Raw genomic sequence first — 24966 nt, 5'->3', positions numbered from 1 at the left:
GTGAAAAAATAGTTGTCCCAAGGTTCCATGGTGGTTGATGACTTAAATATCTGAAAAGTGGCTGTTTATGCAAATCAGATTACTATGGGCCATATGTATCATGTATTTTACCAGTCCGTTTGCAACTGGTAAAATGCATTTTGGAATGTATGAATTCCAATTCGCGATCCGACAACATGTTACTAAATCACAATTTGGAATTGCGAATATGTACCGATTCCGTATTAGGAAGGGGCGTGTTTAGAGCATCCCTTCCTGATACCGACTCGCAGCGGTATGTAAGAATGTTTAGCGACTGAAATGTGGTCACAAAACATTAGCATTGCACCAGTGGCTTCAAGTAGGTGGTAACCCGTTCGCAAATAGGAGGGTGAGACCCTTTCCTCTTTGGGAATGGTAGCGAAAAAAGTTTTTTCAGAGCAGGCAGGGGTCCCACGGAGCGTGCTCTCAAAAAATGGAGGAAAAAAAATCATTTTTCTTTTGTAAACGCAACTCATTTTCCTTAAAGGGAAACAGGCTGCATCTAAAAAAATGCTTTATTAAATACCAATCACGGACATGGTTGTCTACTGACCCCAGCAGCGATTTAGTGATTCCTAATGGATCGCAAATTGAGACCTACGTCATTAATATTCATGAGGTAGGTTGATTTGTGACCCATTAGGAATCGCTAAATAAAACTCAAGGAGTTTCATCCTTAGGAACCTGCGATTACCTAATCGATATTTCCTATAATGATACATATGGTCCTAAGTTACAGTTGCAGTTGGAGTTTTGATTTACCATGGTTAACCATTGTTTAAACTGCTATCTGTCTCCAGCTAGACTTTTTGGGAAAAGGTTTGCGAGTTTAGCAGTTAAAATGTGAGGAAAAATCCTATCAATGAAAGAATGCGTGTACCTTAATAGAACATGCAGTTATATCCTTTCCTAAGCCGTTAGGGTCAATTGTGTTCCCTCACTGCCCTCGCTCTGCTAGGCACATTCATGGTTTCATCTGACACTCCACCACTTTGGAACTTCACGAGCCACAACTAAAAGAAGCCAACACTGACTTCAAGTAAATTATCTTATGCTTATTAGTAACCATCAACAGACAGCATTACCATCTGCTGAGTAAAATCCACTGAGGCATCCTATACACCAACACACTCATAACTCTTCCTATGTGTCTTTCTACCTCACCACAATGGATGAGAGCCTGGCCATTGTGGGCAAGACATTCTAGAAAATATTTGTATGTAATGGGAGGGATGTTCCACGTAAGATTTAAAATGCTTAGTAAATCATAATGCATTTTTAATTTCTCACCATAACTAACTAACAAAGAGCTGATTTATTGACTAATAAATATTTGTTACAGAGTTATTATTAAAAGTACTCATATAAGATGTACTGTACAAATATATTTTAATCAATACACCGTGTAACTTGAAAGGCAGAGTCACAAGCACCCAGTGCTGGAAACATTAACTAGCCCCATAAAAGGTGTCAATCGACATACCATGGATTACGAAGATTTGTGTCCCATATTTCTGCCATTTCGGACTTCTTGCTCGCTTCACAGGTATGGCAAGCTGATCCAGGAGCGAGAAATGTGATAGTGTTGACATGCGAAGCGGGTGCAAACCTGAAACTGTATTTAATAGCAGTCTTGAAAAAGACACTTCTGCACTTCACTGGCCACCCCAGTCTTGTGAGTGTTCATCAATCAACTGTATGTTCTCCATAAAGGTACTCACAAAGATGCGGACCTGTCCACTCACATGATGCAACAACTTGTCACACTATATACAAACTCATCCCACTGTCTCCCACTGAAGAGCTGACATCACACTGTGTATCCTAGGCGAGCCATAAACCCCTGAAATGGGTGGTTTTCCAGCTCATCTTTAGAGGATTTGCAAAGCAAATGTCTATTACTGGTGCTAAAAACACCTTTCTTCTTGGTGGGAGATAACTTTGATGGGAGGAGAGGCAGAGGTGGCTCTTAGGCACTTCTTGACTTGAACCCCCCCCCCCCCCTCGAAAGCCTCACCTCTCATATCTAACAGTTAGTTATAAAGGTTTGGGAGTTGGTGGGTCAAAACACGCAACCCAATGGGATGCACATGCCCAGGCAATAGGAATGCCACATCAACTGTTGTTGTTGTCTTTTATACAGAGACATAAAAAAAGCAGAACCTCTACCACACTGCAAAGTAAACATTGCTGGCATGCTGGAATAGCTTTGTCCCATTAGGAGGGGACGGGGATTCAAGTTTCCCCATGTTAGTGCATTGTGGCCATCATGGTGCAGTGATCAAATGAGAATGCAGGCACAAATCAATATTTTGAGCTAAGAGTTTTTCAGTTTAAACCTATTCCATTTCATCAACGTTATTGTTTCTGAATATTCAGAACATTCTGAACATTGTTGAAAGCTGCATTTATTCCAGCATTTAACCCTTCGATGCTCATGACGGAACGGTTCCGTCATGAGCATCGGTCGCGCTGTGCTCATGACGGAACCGTTCCGTCATGACCACACCCATTTACATTAGGGCCCAGCACCGGGGGTAAATCGGCACCGCACTGATGAGGTTAACTTACAGACACAAGGTGTTTTTCGGATTTCCATGCACCTGCTTCTAAATTGAATTGTGTATGCTTTACCATTGGTTGGTCAACCTCCATCCCTTAACAACATTGGCATCGCAAAGGCATTAATGAAGGCACAGGTCAGATAATTTTCAGAGTGAAGAGGACTTGCGATGCATCTTTGGTGCTGAGTGCCATAAATGATGCTGTAACCTCTGGGACTGCACTGCTTCTTAGCATGTTCCTTCATTTTGAAATTAGAATGGTCTACTCTTTCAGTAACAAGTTATATCTGTTTCCATACCTAATTCAAGTAACAAGTAGTACCAGTAGTAGTAGTTTGTTAATTGACTGATAATTAAAAATGATACTATGTACCTAAAACATAAAATCATATCCTTTAGCAAGACCTATCATTTTGCATAAATGGGTGTAAAAATTACTAAGTTGTTTCCGCTCAACCAAGATACAAAAAAGCACTGATAACTAATATTGACGTGGGTCCCTTGCTCACTTTGCCACTGGATTCAAGCTAACCTGGCTGAAGAGGGCTGTTAGCCTGAAACCGGTCCCAGGATGCTTGTGTCCGGTCCAGGGAAAACATGGCTTGGCAGTTCGGGCTGGACTGTTCCCATGAGGCACAGGGTCAAGACTGATTTGCACATAGCTGTGTCTGAACTGGGGTGGCAAAGTGAGCTAAAGAAGGATGATGGATTCAACCCAGATCTGTGACTAGGGGTGAGTGTTTGAAAAGTTTCATTACTTTGTCTATCATCTCCTTGAGTTTGTTTTATAATCAGTATCACCTAGGATACTACTGAAGAGATGATATGTCAAGTTTGAGGAGATACTATTAACTACTGCAGCCGCATACATCTGCAAGTCTAAGAATGTAATGATTTATGCAGTGCACAAATAGTTCATGCAACAACACATTCTTTGACATCAGAATGAACAGATGGCTACTAAAATAATACATTTGAAAAAGTCTGAACAACTCTATAGCCTGACATGATTCGAGAATTGCTTCCACATAACACCAAACTGTAGTTCCTTAATTGAAACACAAAAATATTGCTGGATGAAATACAGTTCATTTTGGTGAGCGACAGAGGTGTCATTGGGTGAAGGTCTTCTAATTCATTTGGGTCCATCTGTTTTTGAGCCATCTTGGCTTTGTCTAAGACAGACATTACTATTACACAAACAAGTTGAAAAGGAATTTCACACTGGTCATAAGTACGTTATTATGACTCAGAATAGAATTTGGATAGAGTATCCACCAACACATCATGCAGTGCAAAGAAATATATTAATCTAGCATGATGGTTATTTTATTCCTGCATTGAAAGCACAAAACATTTTATGTGACAGTTAGGATTTCAAATTGTCTATCAAAAGATATTTCCAGTCAGTATATTTCTTCTTCATGGCTAAAATGTTCTTTTTAGTACTGAGTAGTTCCATGAGACTCTGACTAAATATTTGGTTGAAAAATACATTTTGGTCTTGAGCACCATCCTCTTGCTCCTGTAAAAAGGGCTGTTTCAGAGACGCATTTTTACACATTTAACTTCTTTGAAGTATCATAATGACACAAAATTGGTGCTGAAGTAAACATCTGTTTGAGTATCATGGAAGATCTTCAGCTTGATATTTCCAGCAAAAAACACATTTCACATTTTTCTTTTTTAAAACATTAGTGATGTCACTTGTGATCTCTGCAAATTCTTGATGAATTGAATTTTTTTATTGCGCAATTTACGAAAACTTTGAGACTCTAAAAGTGATAGATGAATATTTTGGGCACAATACTTGTTTCATATCTTTGGTAAGAATCTGCAAGTAAGGGGACCATAACTTCGTGGATTTTTTTGCCTTTCCCCTCTACGCTGAGCGATAGGCGTTCCATGGCTAAAGGTTGCCAGAGCCGGTGTATCCAGTCCCGTGGCTCAGGTACTGTCGAGGACCTCCATTGCACTAAGAGCACCTGACACGCTGCAAGCAATGCCATTGCGATCTGAACGCTGTGTATTTCTAAGCATTTTGTGCTCTGCCGGCACCCTGATGTAGGCAGCTAAGCTGTGTATTCACAACCCCACTACCACACAATAAAAATGATTGATTCTAAAAGTGATAGGTGAAAGCCAATCCAGAATACCTGAAATCTTCTTGGAAAATGTGGAAAAGCTAGAATCCTTCTATCTAAATCCAATCTACTCCATTACTCCCTCCTCAAACACACTACTCAGGTTTATAAGACAAATTATGTAGCTGAATTATTAACAAGAGAAAACTCACACGTTCTTAATTTTCCACAATAGTCTTTGAAACCAATACCATATCATGCCAATGGAAAAAATACAAAATGATATAGAACTTACCAGAATATTTAATTCTTAGACACTTTTCTAAATTGCCTTCTTGAATATTTCTTGAATATTTTTTATAGTTCTGTGAATATCAAAGAATTACAATAATTCTCTCTTACTCTTGAAGTTCTTTGGAATGCTGACAATCTGCATTCTTGATATTTCTCATTTGATCTAAAGATTTCTTTTTAACAAACTGCGAAAAATTCACGGATATGTGAAGGCATATTACAAAACATTTTAGGGGACTCAAAAAGGTTAAAAAGTTTGAAATATCTGGCATGTTGAAGCTAACCATAACTTCAACTTAATCTTATTTTTTGTGAATGCATATTTATTGTGTATGAATGGACAAATCCCGTTTAAGTGAGGTTATGGCACAGACTCAAAACCTTTATCTGTTCATGTTGTAAGTAGTTCTACTCTGCATTTCTATCCTGGTTTCTGTTGTTGACATAAGGTGGCTGAGTTGTCTGATAATGTATTTCAGTACGAAATAGGAGAGTTTATGTATTTTAAGATAATGTTTATGTTTCACATTTCAAGTTATCAATTTGCGAATGATTGTTTTATTACATGTAATTTTTTATGCATTTTTGTACGAATAAAATATTACATTGATAACCACCCTTTATGTTTTCCCGTAGTCTTGAAATGTGCAGATTAATTGAAATGCAGAGGGTTTTAAAGAAAATTTTCACTCGGATTCAAACCATTTACTCTTAACATGACATGTGCATGGGAATGCTTGGTTTGCTATTTATTTTTCAATGTTTTTGTTGATTTGGGACTCTTGACATGTCACTTAATGCAATGTTTTGTTTATGAATCATTTTAGCATTTTTCAATTTATCAGTCTTTCACACTACTGGTTCTATTTCAATGTTATAATATAATTTATGAATTTTGTTAAGTTTATTTAAATTTTTTTACTGTCCGTATTTATCTTTCTCAGCAAAGTGTTTTTCATCCAATAATACATAATCAAACATGGTAGAGTACATATGGCACCATTACAATCAATGGCCACAATGCTCATTCTCATTGAGCAGCTGTTCATCGGGTGAGCAAGGGACCCCTTATTATTAATTTCTCCTAAGGGCTGCTCTTACATTTTGCTCCCAATTTCTTTTCAACCCCATTCACATGCATCAGACCTCTGTCCTCAATTTTAAATACTTATAGTCCTTCAATGGCTGTCAAATTGTTCATGATACTTGTGGCGTCTCCTACCTACCTCAATCAGAGATAGCGCACCATGGTCCAAATATTGGGACCTCTGGGCTTCTCCACACCCTGATAATGTCTCTGGGGTAATCATTGATAATATGTTACAAAACTTTCATGCAATTTCTTGATGGTGGATCATCTTTCAAAAATTCCAAATAGCTTTGTTCCCATTAAATTAGATTGACAGACTCTATACCAAAAGTCACTTATTGTGGTCCACTGCCCTGTCATCTGAAACAAAGTCCCTCTGTGCCACAATCCCTGAGATATAGATCCAAGCCCTTTCTTTGCATTTTCAACTGCCTGGTTCTAAGTGTTGCTCTGTTGAATTATTTCAGCTGTAATAACCTTGTAAATGGCCTCTAGAGCACACTTTTATATCTAAGAATGTGGTTGACTTTCAAGCTTTTCATTTCAGTGGCATTCTATTCAAAGGAATGAATGTCTTGCTCTATTTTCCTTTCACAGTTCAATCATACAGGTGAAGGGAGTATTTGCAGTCAAGCCATCATGTTGATTACGGATGGTGCTGTGGACACTTATGATACAATATTTGAAAAATTCAACTGGCCAGACAGAAAGGTAAGTGCACCTTAAATTGAAGTCCTTAATTATCATTTTGTAAGAGCTTTGAGATCAGCCCAATTCTTTAAGACTAAGGTGAATCAGCTTAGGAAATTCTGCATTGGATGCAGTTGCCTTTGGCCTCTTTGATATACGTAGGTATATCGTCTATACTTAATGATATTGAGTAGTTGATTATTCCAAACACCAATAGATGTAACATTTGTATGAATAGTATTGTATTTTATTTGAATTTCACATGTTGTTGCAGGAGGGTTTTGCACCACTTTGTAAATTTTCATTTACTGCTTCAGGGTTGGGAAGGCATAATTGATGGGAGTGTGGATGAAGAACATTTTTAATTAAAAAACAGTTTGTCATCTTTTTTTCCTGATTTGTTCATTCCTTCTGAAAATAAGGCAATAACGCCCCCATGCACTCTCCTAACAGCTGGAAGTCTTTCAACCCGATCACCGAAGCAGAAATTGTTGAAATGATTATCAGATCCAAACCCTCCTCACACATAACAGACCCCATTCCTGCCCAACTGGCTAAAAAGCTCAACCTTCCTATAGCCCCACTTTGGACCATGATTATAAATAGCTCCCTGAGAACCGGAGTCATGCGAGACTGTCTTAAAATCGGCCAAGTCACACCATTACTAAAAGAAACAGGCTCTGACCCAAACAATCACAGTAACCAGACCCGTCTTCAATCTCCCATTCATATACAAAATCCTGGAGCGATGTTTTCTCCTCCAACTTAACCAACACATTGACAGAAATAACCTTCTAGATATTCAACAATCAGATGCAGCACAGAGACAGCAATCCTGAATGTCGTAGAGGATGTCTTAAAAATCACTTGATGCAGAAATGCTGCCTACTCATACTCCTTGACCTATGGGCAGCCTTCGACATGGTCAACTACAAATTGCTCATTAATATACTCTGAGAAAGGATTGGAGCAGACAAGGTGGTCCTACAATGGTTTACCTCCTTCCTTCAGAACCGCTCCCAATGAATAAAAATTAAAAACGTCACATCTGACCTAATCCCCATAGCTAGGGGTGTCCTTCAAGGATCAGTTCTCCCCATCACTGTTCAACATCTACATGGAGCCCCTCACCACCATACTCATAAAAGCCAACATCCCCTTCCACCTCTATGCAGCCGATTCCCAGATCTACCTAGAAACGTCCTCAATCGGAGACATACAGAGACTAAATGACACTCTAAGAGAAGTCCACCACTGGCTATCCCACAATCACCTAAAACTCAACCATGACAAGATGGAAATCCTCCTCATTTCCAACAAAGAGCAGACCCCCCCAAGTCACAGAAAGGCTAAAATCCTTTGATGCTCTTAACTGCAATCTTGCCTTAGCCGACTCGGTAAAATCTTTTGGAATCCTTCTGGACCCAAACCTAAACATGGTCAAACATCTCAAGAACACTGCAAAGAGCACATTCTTCAACCAAAAACTACTCAACAAAAAAAACCTTCATCCCTCCCAATGACCTCAAACATGCCACACAATCCCCGGTTCTGTCCAGATTGGACTACGGGAATGCAATCCTCAAAGGAACAGCAAAATCTCACTTAGCTCTCCTCAGATCGTCTCTAAATGCAGCTGCCAGGATGATCACCGGAGTAAAAAAATACGACCAGAACTCTCCCGCTCTTAGAGAGCTAAAATGGCTCCCAATTGAAATGCGTTCCAACTTCAAAGCTGCTTGTCTCACACATAACGCTTTTCACACTGGTAAACCTGCATACTTGGCTTCCAAACTTAATAAGGCAGGCCAGACAAGGAATCTCAGGAGTACTAACACTCTACTTCTCATTCCCCCGAAAACTCACAAACAAAAAACCTTAGCACGCTCCTCTGAAAATGCGCCAAAAATGTGGTACTCCATCCCAGTCCACATCAGGACTAACCCCTCCTTCATAAACTTCGTAAATCAGCTCAAAGACCTTTTCCTCAACTGTACCCATCCAAATAGATAGCTGCCGCCTAAAGAGACAGAGTTCCTCTGTCACAGAAATATTGCCCAGCACAGAATATAGAAGCTTCGATAGGAAGGCATCTACATCACCTGCCTTTTGGGCACTGTCCTTGTCCCGCCCACCCTAAAAATATTCGACAGTTGACAATGCTGTTTACTGAAATACTTTGTGTTCAATGGCATTATGATAAATGTTGTAAAGCGCTCCGATACCTTCGGGTCTGGTCAGAGCTATACAGAACTCTTAAATTCTGGCATTGATTTTCTAACTAGCCAGAATGCTGTGATGCCCCTAAGTTTTCTAAATTTTAAAGTGGCGTTGAAAGACAATTTTCTAGCAACAGCTTTATGTAAGACACCATTTGAGGTCAAATGTTTTTTTTCTTGCAAATTCCTACCTATGGCAAATATATTTCGATAAGTTGAATTATGCTTTTTTATAAACTTCATGCCTTTGCACTGGAGCAGCTTTAACAGACTGAAAGAAAAGTGTTAGCAATACCAACAACTAAAATCTGGTAGCATATTGGTTGCTTGCCGATGTGTCTTTTGTTTTCAAAGCATGTATCATACTCCTTTGACCAAGAAGCCTTGTTACCTTAATAGGATAAAATGTGATAAGACTTTAGAGGGGACACTTTGCTTCTTTGAGAGCTAAATTGCATTAGCTCATTGAACACTGAGTCATAAATATAGGATAATAATTTTCACTTTTTATCTTTACATTCTTTATATCTTCTTTTGCTGATACATGTTGGATTTTTGTTTGCATTTTAACTGTGCATTAAAACCTAAATATTTGTTATACTGCTTTGATAAACTACATATATTATTTTGAGGTTGATATTTGCTTCAGGTAAACAGTAAATCACTTCTGAAAATGGAGACAGGGAAAATGGTTTGCAATAATGCTACATCATCTACCCTTGGATTGTCATATGCATTGTTGCTAGCAGCACATATTTATTAAAAATAGCTGCAGGTTTCAATCAGAGTTTTGCCACTTTGACTTTGCGCTTTTTATTGACGAACATGCGGCAAAAAAATTGAGCACGTCAAGGACAATATATGTAATGCTATAAAAGATTAGAGTGGATGCTCTTTTCATCATGAAAAATGGTGTCCATTATTTTAGACAGTAGTTGTCTTAACACAAGAGCATACTTTGCAAATCAGGTTATATTAAGGTAGATCACTAAGAGGCTCATTATTGATAAATTGCCCTACATGGATGGACTGGATAATATAGAGGTGTTACGATGGAGGGGGCATCGTAATATATTTGCATAGAACCCTAAATGCAGGCCAAATGCCTAGGGCCTAATTTAGTGGCATAAAGGTTGTCATTTTCTGTACACAGATCCACAAAAGACATTGCATTCACAAAGACACCTGAGCTAGAATTCGTAAACGCTCATTTCTAATTTGCAGTGCACAAAAAATGCGTTGTGGATTGCATTTACTGTCACTAATCGCAGTACACACATTCTGCACCCATATGAATTGCAAGCAAAAGGAGACAACATGGAATGTTGTCCACTCGTTGTGACTGGAAGTGGAATGCACCACGCTTAGGTGGTCACTACTGCAGCAGTAACTACTCGTAAAGGGTAAACTGTCATCCTACGACAGCTTCCAACCTGTGTGCAGGCTACAGGTATTATAATGAACAGGCAGCAGCCCCACAAGTTGCTGGATTCTCCCAAGATTTTCCAATTCATAATGATACACTTTTGATGAACTGGGACCAATATCACTCTTGACTACCATGGCGTGCAAATGTGGATGTACATGGAACTCATCTGAAAATATATTCATGTTGTGCACACATATTGATTACCCTTTAGAAATGTGGCCAGCCAATTCCCAATTTATGTAGTACAGCTCTTTCTGAAAAACATCTTAGGCTCACAGAGAAGGATTGACACTAAATGTGTTTGAGATCCAAAATCAACTATTGAGACAACTCAGTTTAGTGACATTGGCATGCAATAAAGATGGAATGAAATGGTTTGTAACAAATGTGTATTTTAGAAACAATGATTGTGAAAATGTAAGTTGTATGTGGCACTGTCTGGTCCAGTCCCTTTTAACCCGTGCTTGCATTGGTCAACGGCCTACATGAGCACTCCCTCCCTGGTGCTGCGCACGATCGTTGGCCGACGCAGCCCCTCCAACCCTTTAGAATGCCCGCACCGTGGCGGAATGTTCACCGCGGTAAACGGGTTAAGCAGAGGTTGTTTTACAAAATGGTGCTTCTTTGGTGATGGGCATACCATGCTTGATCTTCAAGATGCTGTCCTTAATTTGTAATAGAGAGCAACGGTGTCTATTTTATGACTTCTTGAAACAAATGTTTGTTGTATCTTACATCCCACTGCTACATTGCAATTTCTTTTAGAGGTCTCATAGTTGAGATTTTTAATTTATGCTATTAGTTTGATGGTTGTTAGGTGGGCCGAACATTTGCTGCTTACATAGCAGACCCAAAACTGAGGTTTATGTTGTAAGGTGTTTGCTAGGATGAACCCCCTACATTGATAATTGAAACCACCATTTGTTTAGACGTGTTTTAGCTTGCGATTTGCACATATTAACATGATATGTTAGTATATATGCTAATAAATATGAATTTGATTTTATTCTGCGTCATGTTTGTGTTTTAAATTTATGTTTGTATATTCATGCTAACTAACGTTTCTATGCACAGGAGTAATTTGTATTGATTTTTAACTTAGGGTATATTTGGGTGTTCTCATGTGCTTTTATGGTCTATATTGAGCGAATAAAGAGTTATTGACTTACATCTTGACATAGGCCATTTCCACCAAAACCCCCTCCCCTTACGCCCTTCAACTTATATGTCCAGCACATACTTTAATAAGTGTTTTTCTACTGAGTTGTGTGCTCTGTAATTCAGTGTCAGGCAGACAGCAAGTCGTTAGCTGTCTGATCAGTAGGTTTATAAATCCTGCTTCTAGCTGTATAAGACCATCCTACAGGAATCTAAAGCTTAATCTATCACCACCTATTTTAGGTACCTAATAATTCATTACGAGATTATTTTCATTGTGGAACCATTAATTTCACCATGCAAGCTGTGTTTTGGAATTTACACTAGTTAGAGGACCTCTAAGAAGAGCTGGCCTCTTTTTTTGTTTTAGAAATCACTTTTATTTAAGATGATAGTTGCCAGGCTACCACTCTAAGCCCATTCACTGATTCCCAGCTCTGTTCAAAGTAGGACAAAGGAGTCTCTAACTTATGATTGATCTCAACAGATGAGGCATGCAGGACACTGAAAGTGTTTAAATCCGGTTCAGCGGATGACAACTGTCCATCGGCCTTACTTCTAATAATGTCCTGGATATTAGATTGCTCATCTGACCTCTAGCACTTGGATCCACCACTCATTTGCTGAAAAATCTGGCCTGAATCCATCTGGCCTTAAAGAACTATTGCACACAACCCTCCTCACCAGCCATCTGTAAGGCGATATAAAGTGCCTGCAGAAGAGACTGTCTTAGGGCCCAATTACGATTTTGGCAGTGTGCCACCGGGTCCGCCGCACTGCCAAGGCTGTGGTAGGACCATCTACCATATTAGGAGCTTCCTCCTGTCTGGGTTATTTTGGGGCGTTCCCCCAACGCTGCCTCTAAAAACAGGCACCACAATGGGAATGAAGGAAGTGGCCCTTTAGGGCCACTCGGGTAACTTATAACCACCTGCTATGCCTTCCCAAGAATGAAGAGTCGGTCAGACAGTAGAGAATACAAACTTACATGTTTATAAGCAATACTCTGCAGAGGAGTCCATCATGACCTGCACCCTAAGTTGTCTGCGAGGGACTGACTCCCCAACAGTCGACAGTGAGTAATATTTCTTCCGAAGAAGCCTCCAACCACGCCCACAATGTAAAACTACCGACCTGGACCTAACATGAACAAAGAGGCAAAGTAGGATGAGTTAACACCTGCCAGATGGGTACATGTTATCAGGGATCCAAGGCCACGTGCTGGGTCTCAGATTCTTCTAGCGTGGGAGCAGAAACTACACATTCAGATAGGTATGCTAGGGCAGAATGGCCTATTCATTAGTAAGTCAATAAAACAGCCTTGAACAAAAGAGAAAATAACAAAATACTGTGTTCTGCTGAGACTAGCAATACAAGTAATGAGGACTATCTCAAGCACAGTCTAAGAAGCCTAATAGGGATTACAAAATGCAAAATGGAGTCACACTTGCTAACTGAAGCCTGCACATTATGGGAATAACTCAGTGGGTTGCATAATATAAATACAAATGGCATCTATTTAGCCACACATTGCTAACCTAATATAGCATGAAAAGAGTGTGTTGCAGGGATAGGAATTTGAAACCTAGCAGGAACACCAAAAACTGTTTCTGCATGGCATGGACTCTAAAGTCCATGCCGTGCAGGAACTTGTTTGCATGCACACAGGGGGCACATGCATCCACATAGCACAGAGGAACGCTGTGTTTCAACTCTGCCAGGGTTTCCATTAAGGAGGAACTGCCAGCAAAACCCTGTTGGAGAGGAAACTTCTAATATGTTTGGTGGGACTGCAGCGGTCCACTCAAGCATATAGATGTTTCACACCAGTGCAACTTCACTAAGGATCGGCATTTCCCTGGCGGCTATGGGGAGCTGTGGTGGTCTGACCGTCTCATAATAGGGCAGGCGGGCGGCCTCCAATGCCACGCCCCAAGGAGTCTGGCAGTCCAAGGTACGCAAGGCTCTTAATCGAGCCCAAAGTGTGTCAATTCTACTGCACTACTGGAGTAGTCTCGTCCTATTTTTTTAACTGTCCACATCACAATGACAGCAGTAATGCAGGTTTTGGGTAAACTGTGAATCATTAAAGAGATGAGGAAAGAGACCTTCCTACTGTACTTGACACACCCACCAATACAACAGTGATCATTAATTTCAAAGCAGCAGAGTAGAAAGGATCAGCTCTGGAATGGTTTAATTTCTTCTTGGCATGTGGACTTATGTGGTTTCCCTGCCCCTTTTTAATTTGGTGGAAGTGAGTCTGAAGTGCTGGTGCCCAGGTTCTCTGCCACTACCTCAATATTATTTCATCAGTATGTTTAGCTGTTGTGGGGGTTAACATAGCCTTTAGCTTCCACACCTCTTCCAATATTGACAAAATTCAATTATTAGTGAGACTTAAGCATGGGCGAATTTTGCGGATCTCGCGTTCGTGGATTTTGCGAATTTGCGAACTCGCAATCCGCAAAATCCGCGAATTCTCGGGAATTTGCGGATTTTTTTTTATGTTCGCACGGGTTTCTGCAAGTTCGCGAGGGTTTTGTACAATTTCGCAAATTGCGAAATTGTACAAAACGCGTGCGAACTTGCAGCAACCCATGCGAACACGAAGAGAAAGAAGCTCCTGGTCACAGGAACAGCACGGGGATTGCGCTCATGAAAGTCAAGGATGCAAAGGCCTCTACCCAGCATCACAGCTGATTTTCCACGGTAGATTTGGGAAGAGGCACACCTGTCCAGCCTCGAAGACGCTCATGATTGTTTTTGGGCTAATGAATGAGTCACTGAATTTGAGCATTAACTAGTTCGAGCGACCATGATTTGCGGATTTTGTGGTGGGGGGGGTGCTTCCATGCGAGTTCACATGCCTCTTGTATGTATAAAAGGTCAGAGAAAGATCGGTTCAGCAGATGAAGAAAAAGAAGCTCCTGGTCACAGGAACAGCACGGGTATTGCGCTCGTGAAAGTCAAGGATGCAAAGGCCTCTATCCAGCATCACAGCTGATTTTCCGCAGTACATTTGGGAAGAGGCACATGATTGTTTTTGGGCTAATGAATGAGTCACTGAATTTGAGCATTAACTAGTTCGAGCGACCATGTGTGTGCTACTATGCAATCGCCCTGAAGGGCGCAGGGGTCCCTTGAGTGACCTGTAAGGCTGTGCTGCCCTTTAACTATTTTACAATGGCGCCAGCAAGCTGCCAGCGCCGTTGTAAAATAGTTACAAAGTTAGCTTGCACAGGAAGCACCTGCTTCGTTTTATCTAGTGGTTTCTGTGCAAGCTAACTTTGTAACTATTTTACAACGGCGCTGGCAGCTTGCTGGCGCCATTGTAAAATAGTTAAATGAGTGTGGGTTCAACTTTTGAACCCGTTACGTTCGCGGATTTGTTTTTGCGGATTTTGCGGGAAATCCGCAAAATTCGCGGATTGCGGATTTCCCGAAAATCCGCAAAATCCGCGAGCGTAACGAATTTCACGCTCATGCTTAGTGAGACTTCATCAAACATCAGATAACTCTTTCTGACCACTCAGTACTAAATAGTAGACAATGTATTTGCTGTAAAATAGAATTAAAGTGTTCAGAAATTACTTGTTGGTCATCCACTTGTTTGGCCAGTCTTCTAGGTCTAGGGCCTGTACACGCCACCTCACTATACAACTTGGGCATTTTATTTAATCAAAACCTTGCTTTTAAAGTTCACGATTTTCCTGAAGCATATATTACTACACAAATTACTGCGATTTACCCCTTTCTATGCATTTCTCCGTAACCGGGTCTGTGTGTACTATTTTACCTGTATCAAAGCAATGCCTTCTATCTTAGACTACCTGACAAAATTGTCAATAAAATCCAAAGCTTACATAATCTAAAATGGCATCGATCAGAAGATTATGATATTTTAATGCATGCTCAACATAATTGATTTTCAAGTGTAGAATATATTTATTTGTACCCTTGTGTGATCGATCTTATTTGAAGGGACCAAGGTGACTTAGGTCCCTGCAACATACACTTAAACACATAAACAAACACATAAAATAACTAAATAAATACAACGTAGCACCTACCTTTAGTAGGAGCAGTGAATCAGAATCAGAATCAGAAACAAGCTTTATTCGATTTTAAGATTTAAAATCATAAAAGCATACTTAAAAATACATCATCACAATAAAGGAAACAGAATTCATTTGTACATAATAATTACAGTCGATTTGTCAAACTTTATGAAAGTGCAAGTGCAATAATTCCCTATTTAACCAGAATTAGTCTGCTACACAATAAGCGCTGCCGGCACACTTCAAATACATCTATTTAAATGTTTAAAAGTTTCCTGGTCCTCATCACACTTTTTAAATAGCCCATAATTGATCCAATACAATACAAATTGTTCAGCATCAGTAAGTGCAAAAAAGCTGGACAGTGCCATCTTCTCGGTTTTCTTTAGTATTGCTCTGTAAGAATTAGTACTCTACTCTGTAGCTCACTGCATCCTGTTTCTGAGAAACATTTTGTGCTCGCAGTATTAAGTATTACTGCTCAAAGCCCATCAAACGAATAAATAAGTTAACGTCCTGTGAAATGGACTAATTCACGAATAACTGAGCGCCAATGCAAGACTGCACTTCTCAATGCTGACTGGAAATTTCGAAAGCTTTCTTCATTTTCATAATGACCAGATCACTGTGACCTGAAAAGGTTATGTAAGGAGAAATAGAAATTCCTTATGTCACATACAGTATGCAGCCTGTTTACATTTTCAGTTAAAAGATGTTCTCAACTGAATGCAATGATTCTAACATTTTTACCGCTCTCTTTAAGTAGCAAGCAAGCACAAATCTGCTGAATAAAATAAAACACACTTGGAATGGAAGACATATGTTGACAAATTGTGTACTGCTTTGTAGCTGACAGCAACTGTTGATGTAGAAAATGAACATATTACCTAAACTGCATAGTAACTTTTCTTATTAAAATGTGTAATATCCTTACTGTAAAATCAGTAATGTAGATGTAAAGAAAATATATTGTTCATGTATACCTTTCCCTACAGACATTATAGAGCATGATTAATATTGTTTCAGAATGTGTTTGCAGACTGGTAAAAAAATACAATTAAATTACCGTAAAGTTTCTCAGCTGAATGTAATTCAAAAGGTAAACTACTCTTAGGACCTTAATATTTAGTCTTTTCTATCAACAAACGGAAATACATTTGTTTAATATTTTCACTGACAAACGTATCATGTATTTGAAAAGTGTAGCAAAAGAATAATAACAACAATAATATTAATAGTAATAAGATTTAAAAAAAATAAACATCTGACTTATTTTTTGTACCTAAACTTGACCTATCAATAAAGTTCTAAAGAACTTAAATGGAACCTATGTTCCTAGACATTGACTTACTTTGCAACTGTAAAAGTAAATTGTTATTAAGCCATTAACCCATTTAGTGATTTGTTAAAATGTTACTGATTCACTGAATGGTTTTAGTGCATATGAAAAACCCATTTGCTTGTTACAAACCTGCCATTACCGAATTTCAAGGCTTGCAACCATAAAATAAGTTTGAACATCTGCCCCTAAGTGTAGACTAACATGATTATCAATTAAGAACCTCTAAAAAAACATTTGTCAACCCTCAGCATATATGTGTCTATCAGAAAGATGTAGTGTAGTTCCTATATTCCCAATCGGCTCTGCGCATTGGAATAATATATCCTATAGATATGACGTAGGACTTGTGTCTACTAGGTCTCTATCGAATATATTAGACTTAATTGTGAGTACCAGCTAGCTCAGGGGTCACTAGAAACTTTCTCGAATTCACAAGAAGGGATTCTTTTCTGACAACCGCATAAACATGACAACTTTATCTCCCCAAGATAAAACTGATCTTCAGAGTCGTGGAAACAATAGATCGATATTTAACTCAGTCATTCGTGTATGCTTCGTTTTACCAGAGGTGCAGCAAAATAGAGAGACGGGTGTTTTCAATAAAAGTATTTATTGAACAGACTTCTTTCTCATGCAGGAGAAATGAATGGCTACAATTGTAAGACTGGCTGTAAAGAATAATGCGCACAGCAAGAAGAGTATTATAAAATAATACTGTAAAAGCATGGTAAGGTTTCTAAGCCATAAAATACATACATAAATAAATAAAGACTAAAAGTACTCAACTGTTGCTTCTAAAATGTGCCTATCCCGATGTACCTTACCTAAATCTAGTACGAGGGAAGAAGTAAGGATGATGTAGCATAAGTTAAGTATTCTTTTGCCAAGAATCTATCCGAGATTTCTCGTAGGGTCTAATCAGCTCCGTACCTTGGTTTAGAATGAAGGAGGTCAGTCTCAGGACTCGATTTCCCAACACCCTGCAAGGGGAGTTTGGAAACACTGAAGCTGGATTTCTTGGCTAGAGAAAAGACAGCATCTCTCTCAGGGCGTCTGCTGGAGGGTTGGCTTCCTTCGGCACTTGCTGTAGCAGGATGCGTCGGGCAAGTAGATAGTCGAACTGCTCCAAACCACTGTGTGTTTGCTTGGGCAAGTGTGGGCATATTTATACCTTGAAGGTGCTGAGTTTGATGTAAAGGTGGACATAATAACATCATCAAATAGTCTCAATTCTTTGAAAACTCCATGAGTTCTTAGATAAATCAATATTCAAGCAAGGGGAAGTCCCTAACTGCTGAAGCCGAGTTTTCCAAGAAATCGTTGTGGATTTTCAGTACTAGTGGAAGTAGCCATGCCGTATTTTGACTGCATGAGCTATGTCTAAATATTGTTATGATTTCTATGCCTATATAAGGACAAGGTGATTTATACCTATATAAGGGCATGAATCAGGAAAATTACACTAGGGTCCTAAATTCATATACAACAGGAGGGGGGGAGATGCTGTGTGGAGGGGTCAGAGGGGAGCTAGTGTGGTCGGACGTAGAGGTGGCGGGGTCACTCATGCAGGAAGGTCGAAAGGCGAGGGGAGAGAAAATGTTGGAGAGAGGGGAGGGGGGAGCTAGGGTCCAGATGGGGGGGACGAGTGATATTCGGTGGAGGAGGTATAGGTGAAGTGGTGGGAGCGGTGGGAAGCATTGGGTGAAGGCGCCTGGAATTAATTACCTTTGCATGCGTGCGGTGAGTGTAGTTTGTGGTAGGCGTTGTGGGCATCGGTGGGGGATAGGGTGGTTGTTCGGGGAGGGATACGGGAGGTGTAGAGGGGTCATCGGTAGCGAGGTGGGTTTGGGGTACTAGATTGTTATATAAGGTGGGGATTTGGATGGAGGGATGCTCAATTAGGGTGTCTAGGGGGTGTGGGCTCTGGGTTGGTGGGATAGAAATGTGGGTGAGGGATGTTTGGCAGGGAGGGGGGTAAGTGTAGGTTTGGATAGAAGGTCAGTCAGGGAACTATAGAGGTGGTCGAAGGTGTTGAGGTGGTGTTCAGATGCTCGAATGAGAATGTTGCCGGATTTGAAAATGACGATTACTCCGCTAAAAGCTGGGGATGGGGAGGTCAATAGTTTGAAACCATATGGGATATTGCCGGATTTACTGATTGCGAGATAGTTGAGGAAGATGCTCTTCCATTTAGAGGGGCGTTTGGAGTAGAAAATAAGGTTAGTTTTTATAGGGGAGGTGAGGCTATGGTAGGAGTCAACAATGAGAGTTTCAGGGGGATGAGTCAGTAATTTATGCTTAAAGTTTTTCTTGACATGTTTGGACAGATTGGACAGATTGAATGGGTATACCATATTCCATGAATTTAGACCATGTCTTGAGAGAGCGGGATCTGGGGGAGTTGGGACGGTAGAAGGGGCGGGCATGATGGGCCGTCGGGGGATGGAGAGATAGGAGGAAAAAAGGGGAGGGGGTATGACAGAAGAGGTGATAGGTAGAAGGTGTTAGAGATGGGAGGTTGGGGGAGAGATGCTAGGGCAGGAGGGGAGGAGGAGGTGTGGTGGGTTAAGGAACCAAGGGTCTATCGGATGTTGGAGATATAGAAAAGAAGGTGTTGGGGGGAAGCAAGGATGGTATGACAGAATATGAATATATTACCAAACATAATAGGGAGGGGCGGAAGAGAAAAAAGTAGTAGTGGGGGGAGAGGGGGGAGTTGAGAGGACAGAGCAGAGAGGGGAGTAGAGAGGGAGTGGGAGGGACTACTAAGTGTGGGGAGGAGTGTGTAGCAGTTGGAGAACAGCCAGAGAGCATCTAGATTAGTTAAAAGTATGTCAAGATAACAGTTGACACTCAGTATAACATTCAAAAAGTGCAAAGAAGGTTCAACAAGCGTAACAGTACTTATAGAGATAACATAATTATAGTGGTAGTACGCCAGACGCAGTCATTATTAAGACATGGTATAGTGAGAGTAGTAAAGCTACTAGGGTTGGAACATCATCACTCAGGATAGTAAAAGACGGTTCAGTAATAGTAATAAAAGTGATGGAGTTAGCATAATTAAAGTTATAGATAGAATATAATAAAAATGAAATTACATTAAGGGGGCTTAGTAAATCACTATCAGGAAGCTAGAGTTCTGGATTGTCAGTAAATTGAGGGGAGAGGCTGAGGGAGCAGAGTAGTTGCACACTGTTTCGAAAACAGGCGAATTCAAGCGGCAATTTAAAACTATACAGAGGAGTCCAGTGAGTAAGGGTGAGGCACCGTTGTTAGGGCATTGGTGTCAGAGTCTGTGCGGTATATCACTGAAAACCACTTATTTATTGATCAAATAATGCAGAGCTAGAACAGGAAAAGCAGGAAGTGTTTGTGCCATTCCTGTCCAGGCTACTAAGTTCAGAAATAGAAGAAGGCTCGCAGAATTACCGCAAGGCTGCAGCGGCGCGGGCTCCGGGAGGGGCGAGGTTGGTCTGGTTAGTGGTGAGATCGCAGGGGTCGGAGGAAAACCATGTCCTGGCTTTTTAGCTTTGGACTTCCCCTGCTGAAGCATTCTCACTTCCTTTTCAGAGAGTAAAGAACTTTGACTGGAGCCTCCCGCTTGGTATATCTGACCACTACTCCATTGCAGCCGGTCTGAGATCACCTTATCAAACTACCATGAACAACAGTTTCTCATTGATGCTTCAAATTTTTTGGGTGTTTTCTGCTTAAAAATGTAAAAAAATCATATCTCCAGTTTCCTTATCCATTATTGATGATCTTGGTGTCTTTTTGCTTGTTACGTTATTCTAAATTGACCTGGGAATGTTATTGTTTTGTTCTTTACTTGGAAGTTGTTGGTACTGTTTTACCTTAAACACTTTTCTGGGAATAGCCTGCTGCTTATGTCATTACTGCCAAGGGTTGAGCAAAGATTCCTTAAGAACTATGTTTTGATCGTAAAAATTAAAACCCCAGTACGTAACAGCATACCTAGTAATAATGCCTTTCCAATCAGTGATCTGAGCGCTATATTTTAGCACAGCAGTGGTTGCTAGTGACCGACCCCCCACTTCCCCCTTCGTCATACACTGTCCCTTTCTGATGAATGGGGCCTACCTTTGTAGTTCTCCCCAAGGAACGTGCCATCTAATCTTTATAAGAGTATGAACAGCAGGCACAATACTGGCAGTGACTTGTGAGAGTCACAGCTGAGTATGGAAATTAGCTGTCTGCATGGGCCTGCACTGATAAGCAGAAGGCATAGTAAAAGCTTCAGATATTTTTTTTTTGTTTTTTTACATCTCAAAGGGAAAGTGGTGCTATGGGGACCCCTTCCCATTTGAGAATGGGTTACGACCAGGTTTAAACTGGTGTTAAAGTATCCTTGTTTTGTGACCAGAATTCAGTCGCGAAACAGTAATGCATATATGCCGAGCTGGAATGTCAATGGGACACCCTAAACACACCCCTTCCAAATAAGGATTCACAAATGCAAAATGCAATTCGCTAACAAGTTACTGAATCACATTTCAAATTATATACATTTGAAAAAACAATATTCCAGTCATAAACTGCCCAGGCTGTTTGCAACTGAAAAAATGCTTTGTACATCTGGCCCAATATTCAGTTTGGGAAAAGTACTCTAGACATTTGTAAACATCTTGCATCTTTAACCTCTTCGCCGCAGGGCTAATTCCCGCACGGTCCTCGGGGGAGTCGGGACGCGTGCTGCCCCGCAGTGCTCGTGACGAGCTCAGCTGGTCATGCTGCACGGTGGCGCTGTGCTCATGACGAGCTGAGCTCGTCACGACCTCGCCCGTTTCCGTGGAACGCTCAGCACAGCAGGGGAATTAGCCCCGCGTATAAGCGCCGTGGCCGTCATGACAAGCTCAGCTCGTCATGAGCACAGCGCCACCGTGCAGAACGGAAGGAGTTAAAGTATGTTTTCCTCCAGCTCTCTCCTTCACCAGATAATAAAGCACAGTACACAACTGAAAGTTTTTCCTCACGTTTAAGAACATGCTGAGAAAGCAAGATCTGAACATTATGGTAGAGCAAATTGAATACCCTGACAGCACTATTGTCTGGGTGCTATTAAATCGTTTTTTTCTGAAAGTGAATGGGTACTTCAAGGGTGATTGTTATTATGTGAGTTGTGTTTTTTATTAATAGCTTTTTCGAGAACAAAAGTGAGAAAACAGAAGAGCTGCAGTCTTTTGTGTGATACAACCTAAGTTAAGTTAATTATATGTCTTCGGGAGAGGGAGGGGAGTTCTGGGTAACAAGATAAAAACACTGTGTGATGAGGCTGACAAAACCATGTTTTGATTGAGGGACGAGGGAGAAAACGTAAAAAGAAAATGAAATAACATTTCACTAGCACCCTATTTGTTCACTTTTGAAACACCGATGACAGTAATTTCCAGGAATCTAGCAACACACACTTATATTAAATGAACTTGCCAAACCAACACCCTGCATTGCCGATCTAAAGAAAAACGGTAGAGAAGTACCTTAAAGCTTTTCATACTCTCTTTATATTATTTCTGCGGAATTTACGCGTTCATGACGTGTCTTCTTAGTTCTCTTGGTATATACAGGTTGCTGACAAAATGAATGAGCAAAATTCCTGCAGATTATATTCTGACTGAATGCTGTCTGCATTCAGACCAGGTTGGGGAAGAGGAAGCATTGGGAAAACCAGCTCCCCCGAATTAGAGGTTCGAAAGTATCAGAGAGGGCTTATGTAAATAAGGTTAGCTGTAAACATGTCATCAGGTGGAGCATACCAGCCTCTGGCTTATCTATCCAATAGCAGGCAACTGAGCCTGGCAATGTCAATAAAACGCCTTGCTAATGTATATAATTGTTATCATGCCTTTGACTTTTCATTCGACAAGTGAACTGCGAATGTGTGCATTATCACGTAAATATAAATTATTTTGAAAGCATATCTTGAGAGGAGATAATGCGTAAGCACAGTAGTCATCCATGTTACAGATTTTCAGGTCCTGTTTCACAGCAGTTGGATAGCAGGACTCAGTTGCATGGGACTGTACCATTAATGCACATCTGGTTTTACTCCATCTTTAATTGTGGGCTGAGGATAGCAAAATCAAAGACTGTTCGGGATTAGACAAAGAGTTTGGATATTGTCTTGGAATTTGCTCAGGGCAGTAACTAAAGCAGCTTCAAGACAGCAACAAATCATGATTGGGGGCTTCAGATACCTGGGAAAAGCACTGTTGTCAATGAAGATGTGTGTTGACCAAAAACATGTGACGTTCCTTGCGCAACTGTGCATATTTTAAATGATTATAAAAAACTATGAAAACTACCAATTACGGTAATAAAGTGAAAACAAAACCCAAGAGAAATCTTACACTAGTTTAAAAGAATAGAGTCAATTTTAATAAAAAAATCAAGACCAAAAAAACAAAAATCCAATCAGTAGATCCGGAGATATTCAATTTAAATGATTTAAATGAAAATTGCTCCAACTGTGGTTATCTGGTTGTGCCAGACCGGGACAAAGTCACAAGTTCAGGCTGACCGTAATGGAGTGTGGGCCGGCTACAGTGACCCAGTTAGGCCCACTGAAGAAGAGTACCTTAAATTCTCCTAAAGAGATGCAGAGTCCTGTGTCGAGGATGTGTCATGCAACAAAGGCGATGCAAGGTCAAGGCAAGGAAATGCATTGCACAGCAGCAGTTCCAGGGCACTGCGAAGTATGAGGTGATGTCCTAGCATGGAAATGAGTCATGCAGTGGCAGTTCCCAAGGGCTTCATTGCGCAAGTTGATGTCAATGCGTGGAGATGTGTCAACTCCGAGTGGCTGCAATGGGCGATGCGAAGTCCTTGCATCGGCAAAGTCTGCGCAACAGCAGTGATGTGTCAGTTCCGAGGGCAATGCATCGAGCAGCAGAGGTCATGTCCAAAGTTCTGTGGGAACTGCAGTGAGGAGGAGATACGTTGGTTCTGCTGAATGCAAAGATGAACTGGTAGAACAGCTTCAGGCCCACTTCTAATTGGCCAGGACTGGGTGGCACCACATGGGCAGGCAGGACTCACAGATGGCAGAGTTCAGGTGATGGGTTCAAGGTTATTGGAAGCCTGTTATGTCCCTGAGGATTCTGATCAGTGGGCCAGCCAACTTGCCCTTGGGGGCTCTCCAGGGTCCTGGGTTTAGAGGTGCAGGCCCAGTCTTTCTCACCCAGGCAAAAGGGCAGCAGTTTAGCACAGCAGGGCAGCAGACTTTAAGGGTATCAGTCCACAGAGTGACAGTCCTTTCAGGAGCACATCAGTCCTTCCTGACAGTCCACAAGTGTACTGAAGAGTTGGGTCCGAAGTACAATATTTATACCTGGTGCCCACTGTAAAATATAGAGGAAGCTTCTAGAGGTTTTTACACCTCAAAGGTGTCAAGCAAAAATGTAAAACCCTTTATGTGGTGTTTGTCCTGAAACTGACAATAAGAATGGGCATTACTGTGTGAACACTGACAAATGCAACAGGAGGTTTTACATGGTAAACTCTCTGGAAAATACAGTAGTAGTAGGTTACAGATAGTGTCATGTTATCCACAATCTAAATTCATAGGCCTACTGAACTTTCTCATCACATAAACAAATAAATAGACTGTCTGCAAGTTATTCCTAATTACTAGGAGACAAAGTACCCGTAAACAATTGGGTGTTTGATTCAGGGGGGTTACAATCCTTCACAAGCAACAACCACAATCCTTTTCAGAGTGAACCACAAAAGTCACTTAACCTGTGCTTAAACCTCTGATAGCTTGCCACAAAATTATTCAGGTTTAACTTAGAGGTATTGTGTTAGTTAAGGATTCATGCAGCACACAAACAGTAATAAAGTGGAAACATAACACTGGAAGAATCCCACAACAATTTAGAAAAAGAGAGTACAATGAATCAAATAAAATTAGACCAAAATAACAAAGAAATCAATCAGTAGAACTGGTCATATACAATTATACAGGTTTAAGTCAAAAGATGCATACAGAAAC

General features: G+C 40.6%; 1 protein-coding gene across 2 annotated transcripts in view; it reads left to right on the top strand.

Annotated features, from left to right (window-relative positions):
* The window catches only part of CACNA2D3 (calcium voltage-gated channel auxiliary subunit alpha2delta 3), a 2559454-nt gene that overhangs the window by 1208200 nt on the left and 1326288 nt on the right, over nucleotides 1-24966 (top strand). For both annotated transcript variants that reach the window (XM_086939135.1, XM_086939136.1), the window contains exon 11: nucleotides 6651-6764. In XM_086939135.1, coding sequence (XP_086795261.1) covers nucleotides 6651-6764 — 114 coding nt within the window. The remainder of the gene's footprint in view (nucleotides 1-6650; nucleotides 6765-24966) is intronic.

Source organism: Lissotriton vulgaris, chromosome 9 (genome assembly GCF_964263255.1).
Source record: "Lissotriton vulgaris chromosome 9, aLisVul1.2, whole genome shotgun sequence".
Lineage (NCBI taxonomy): Eukaryota > Metazoa > Chordata > Amphibia > Caudata > Salamandridae > Lissotriton > Lissotriton vulgaris.
Note: the sequence above shows the minus strand (reverse complement) of the source record. Positions and strands in the feature narration are given on the sequence as shown.